This window comes from Anneissia japonica, unplaced genomic scaffold (genome assembly GCF_011630105.1).
Source record: "Anneissia japonica isolate Jap-2015-1 unplaced genomic scaffold, ASM1163010v1 scaffold4469_len402912_cov134, whole genome shotgun sequence".
In the NCBI taxonomy this organism is placed as follows: domain Eukaryota; kingdom Metazoa; phylum Echinodermata; class Crinoidea; order Comatulida; family Comatulidae; genus Anneissia; species Anneissia japonica.
The window spans coordinates 217,432-222,504 of NW_022754049.1; the positions used below are offsets into that span (position 1 = coordinate 217,432).

Here is a 5,073-nt window from a genome sequence, read left to right on the forward strand (position 1 = left end):
AAACGCCTATGATATAAAACTATAATGCTACTATATGTGAGTCATGCATATTGAATGGCACAACATAATTTTTGAAGATACAATTATCTATATTTGCCCACATTTTTGAAATAACATTTCTTATAGGCCTATGTCAAAACAATTGCAGGCGTAATATTTGACCTTTCCACGTTCCACTGACCCATAAACACAATTCTGATCTTATGCAGCGATTACATATTTTTGCTAAAAGGTGCTTATTGTCAGGTAAATCCCCTTTTTGTGATGCTCTGTTATTTCGATTGTCCCAGATTTTAGGGAGCTCTGAAAATAAAAACTTTGCCTCGAATTTTATTTAGAGGCAAAAATATTTTACAACAATAAGGATAACGACTGTCCTGAGGAATTTAAAGTAAACATATTGTACCTGTAAAACATGAAGTTTCTTTTTTGATCTAGCAGCTACACTTTCTACCTGTAAAGCATAAAGTTTCTTCTTTGATCTAGCAGCTTTTTGTTTTTATAAGAAATTTGTTTGAAATTTATGTACAATTTTGCCTAGGCTCAAAATTTTCTTATTTGGTTCTTATTGTACACATTTTTTAATGGCTGAAAATTATTTTGTACAGTCAATCTTGCACTATATTATTGAAGGTATTATATAGTCACACCTAATGCAATAAGGTACAGATAAGACAAAAATAATTTTATTGGCACTACGCAGTAACAGCAAGTAAAACTTTTTCGGCCTACGTAACTAAATTATACCGTACTGATTATTTGAAAGTGTTATATCGTACATATATTCATTATAATTCTAATTTTAAATGTAGGCCCTTTGAATAATGTACTTTATTAGTTTATATTTTTAAAAAAATATTTTCAATTTTTTATTATTATCATCATAATATTATTATTTATTATTCAATTATGAAGTCATAATTAAATTTTACATTCCATGTTACTAATTTTCCCCTACTGAACACTGCAATAGTGTTCAATGTTTTGCGGCTCGTGTACAAAAAGTGAAACAGACCTTTTTACTGTCACACTACGTTTCTAGGCCCAACCAAACGAACAGGCTATCCCATCCCTCTAAGATCAACCTTCCTGAAATACGCTGGCAAACAAGAATGGATTCTTACTGAATAATATCACTAAATTAAATTGCATTCATTCTTGTACAGAAATATCTTGCACTGACCCCGGTATTCCAATAGGAGTACAGAGGGATGGCGATTCATTTGAGTTTGCAGATGTTGTTACGTACACTTGCTCCAACATGGGGGATGTGATCTCCAGTGGATCATCATCAAGGACATGTCAGGCAAACAGCACGTGGTCAGGGTCAAGCCCAGTATGTACAGGTAAGTCTGTTATTTTATCACAAAAATTATAATTTACAACGCTCCCTTCAAACCCCACCCCCTCACAAAAAAAGGCGCCAAAAGTAAATCATCGTTGACTCGGTACCCAAAGCTAAATGAGTATTGGTTGGTGTTGGTTGGTTTTGGATGTCACATAATTCCATAAACTTATTAAGCCTATCCTACATTTATATAATGCATTTCATACCTATATAACATTTCGATATACTGTATAATTTTTAAAAAGTACAGATGCGTTGCTAGGTTGCTTCCGGTTAATTTGTAAGATATTTACTGGCAGTTTTCAGTTTTTTCCCCCCTGCTACTTATTTCCCATCTTGAGCACTGAGTATTTCTTTAGAATGGACATGAATGCTATAGAAATCTCATTTATTATGTATTATTATCATTTACATTTTATTCACGTATAGAAAGTAGGGAAGATAACATTATTAGGTATTTATTAATTCCCTGAAAAGTCTTCAGTGGAGGGTCTTCTTCAGACATATATTATTGATGTCATTAGAGAGTCATTAAAATATGTCATTTAAATTTGTTTGCCTAACGATCATAACCAAGATCTGACCTTTACCACGTGTCTGTTAGTAAAAACATACTTAGGCCTATATTGCAACCTCCAATATTACAGGCCTACGATGACAGTAGCCATCACCACTTTCGTCGTCGTCGTCGTCGTCGTAATCCCCATTAATCATCACACCAAGTATCGAAATGCTCGCCATCGTGTCGAGATTCAAATTATATTTTGTATTGTATTGCTTCTTACCTTTTAATAATACTTGCCAATAAGTCCTCAATAAATCTAAAAATAAAGGGGCCCACATATATGGGCTTATATAATATTGTACGGTATTCAGTTTTTTTAGTAAGTGCCGAAATGGTAAATTAAAATAATAATTTTATTTCCTACATTACTTACTTACTTAACTGAATCCGACTTTATCGGTGACATAGACGCTGTTCTTTCTCCAGCTCTTTCGATCCATCATTGCTTTCAGAGTAGAACCCTACCGTCTGCTTCATCATCTCTTATCACATGGCCAGCAATAGCTAGCCATATTAACCATATTAGCCATATAATATTTCTATATTATGCTCTACTTTCAATACTGAACGGTGTTCTATATTATTGTTTTATTTATTAATCATTCCAGCTATCGATTGCATGGACCCGGGTCAACATAATCTAACTACAAGAACCGGTGATACATTTTCATATGGAGCTGTTCTACTGTACGAGTGTGTAAGCTCTGCCTCACAAGTGTCTGGTTCGGTGTCCATCGAGTGCCAACTAGACGGTACTTGGTCCGGAGAGCCACTAGTGTGTCAATGTAAGTAACGCGTTTACAACAAGGCGTTATTACCTTCCAAAGGATACATTATATTTTATTTACGAAAATAGCCATATGGTTCTTGAATAACTCATTATAATTGTAGTTATGCTTATTGATTATAGTTGATTATTATATAGGTATTGTTATAATTGTTATGATAATGTACAAAAGTCAGAGTCATCTCAATCATATTCTTATTATTATTATTATTATTATTATTATTATTATTATTATTATTAGTATTACTATTTATATTATATTCGACTATTGCTATTTATTGTATTTTTTTATTATTAATTTGCTATCATTACTTACATTATTATATTACATTGTTCTTGTCATTTATTTACTTTTCAGAAGATTCTTATTGTGTTTTTTCGTTGTGTGAAATAAAATGAAATGAAAATGAAATTAATGAATATTTCTATCGTTTATTATTTTTATTGATACACTGTATTGTTATTTTTATTTATAATTTTATGACTAATTATTGAATGTTGCAATTTATTTATTTATTTATTTTCAGATCCAACAACGCACATTATTACAACTATGATGATGCAAACAACTGGTAAGTTAACAATATTCATTCTGTACAAAGAAATACACACAGTAATACACACACCCACACACAGAGTAATTCACAAGTAGGCCTAATACACACAATGGGGATACCAGTATCCATTTTGAAAATCAAGAATAATATAGATTATATAAAATCAATAATAATATAGATTAGTAATAAATGATATATTTCCCCTTGTTTCACGGAAAAGCAATATGTTTGCAGTGCCAGATAGAATGGCTAAAAAAATGAGAATAACAATATATCAAAAATGCACTATCCGAAATGTTAACGTTTGTGAAAATATTTTTTAAAAAAGTGTTCACGTAATAGTGTTTCCTTAAACGGAGTGTCCAATTATCTTATTGTATATATTTTTTATGTTCGAAACGTAGTTGTAAAATAATTTTTCATATTATATTTTTTTTCGTTAGACCCACATTTAACATCAACTGAAGATAATACTGTTGCTATCACTGAGCCGCCAATTGTCACTGAAGTTCAAACATCTTCCAATTTCTCAAGTAAGTGTAGCCGTACTTAATATTACATAGGCCTATCTGACTGTTCATATTTCTTTTTGTTCTTACATACAGTATTTGTATTTGAGTGTTTATGCCCGGTGGTAGCTTCGACAATTTTAGAGCATTCTCATCTTGGTACAGGTCCCCGAGGATGACCAGTTACTCCATATCTGATGTATATTCACGATGGTCATTAGAAAGCAGTCCATTGTGACCAATAGTCCGACTGAATGCAAAGGGTTACGTAGAGGAATTTGGGTTTATTTGCTAGGTGAAAGAATGTTAACCGGGTTTTTCAATTCTATCATAGATTCGCTTTCACCCGGGAAGACTGCTTCAAACACTGCGTCAACTAGGAGTACGAGTTCACCTAACACAAAAAAGTCTGATCAAGAAACGATTACTCTGTCAAGTAAAGAATCCACTAATGCTAATCAAAATTGCTAACATTTCTTTTTCACGGAAAAATTACTAACATAATTGTTTTTAAGATGCTTTCTCTCTCTCACGACAATTCGTTGGCCTACTCATATGTCCTTCAAACTGCAGGGACGTTTACATATACAATCTTTGTAGAAGGTTGAGTTATGTAAACGTAAACCATCATAAATCTATAATAATAGTATTTGCATATTTTATGAGTATTCATATTGAAATTATTAGGAATACATGAGTGTAATTCCTCGTTGATCTTTTTCTCAAAGAGGGGCAGCTGACGACAGGCAAACATTTTAAAGTTGGAGGTCACTTGATTATCCATTCCCACTACAGTACGCTACTGAATGACAGGTCGTGAGAGAGCCACTTAACACATTTCGCACTTGAAACATATTTCCCAGTAGGCCTATTCAAGCTATTTTAGCTATTTTATGTTAAAACTAAAAACAAATGTAGTAAATAAGGAAAATGTTATAGTGATATAGTTAGGCCTGCTTATATCATCTATGATATCAGAATATAAACAGGTTTCGATAGAAATTTTATTGTGTGCCTCAGTGCTAGTTGTATTAAAGTACATACGTACATATATGATGTATAACCAAATATGTTATAATCATATCAAGCATAACCTTCAACACAATGTTCTTTTTCCAATTATATGAAAAAAGATTCAATATCAGGATTCGAAATCGCAGTCTTGATAAGAAGCCAACTGTTACTAGAATACGGTATATCTAATTCCCCCCCACCCAGCCAGATACTTCTCTCAAACAACCAACGTTTATGCACACACCTAATTTGAATATTTTAAACACACACACCCACACATACACACACACGCA

General features: G+C 32.4%; 1 protein-coding gene across 2 annotated transcripts in view; it reads left to right on the forward strand.

The window, feature by feature from the left end:
* Nucleotides 1–5,067, forward strand: part of LOC117123029 (sushi, von Willebrand factor type A, EGF and pentraxin domain-containing protein 1-like) — an 8,103-nt gene extending 3,036 nt beyond the window's left edge. The window contains exons 3-7 of one of the 2 annotated variants that reach the window (XM_033268828.1): nt 1,167–1,346; nt 2,522–2,698; nt 3,228–3,272; nt 3,689–3,790; nt 4,101–5,067. In XM_033268828.1, coding sequence (XP_033124719.1) covers nt 1,167–1,346; nt 2,522–2,698; nt 3,228–3,272; nt 3,689–3,790; nt 4,101–4,237 — 641 coding nt within the window. In that variant the 3' untranslated portion in view covers nt 4,238–5,067. The remainder of the gene's footprint in view (nt 1–1,166; nt 1,347–2,521; nt 2,699–3,227; nt 3,273–3,688; nt 3,791–4,100) is intronic. The other variant, XM_033268829.1, reaches the window with a different exon arrangement.
* The last annotated feature ends 6 nt before the right edge of the window (nt 5,068–5,073 follow it).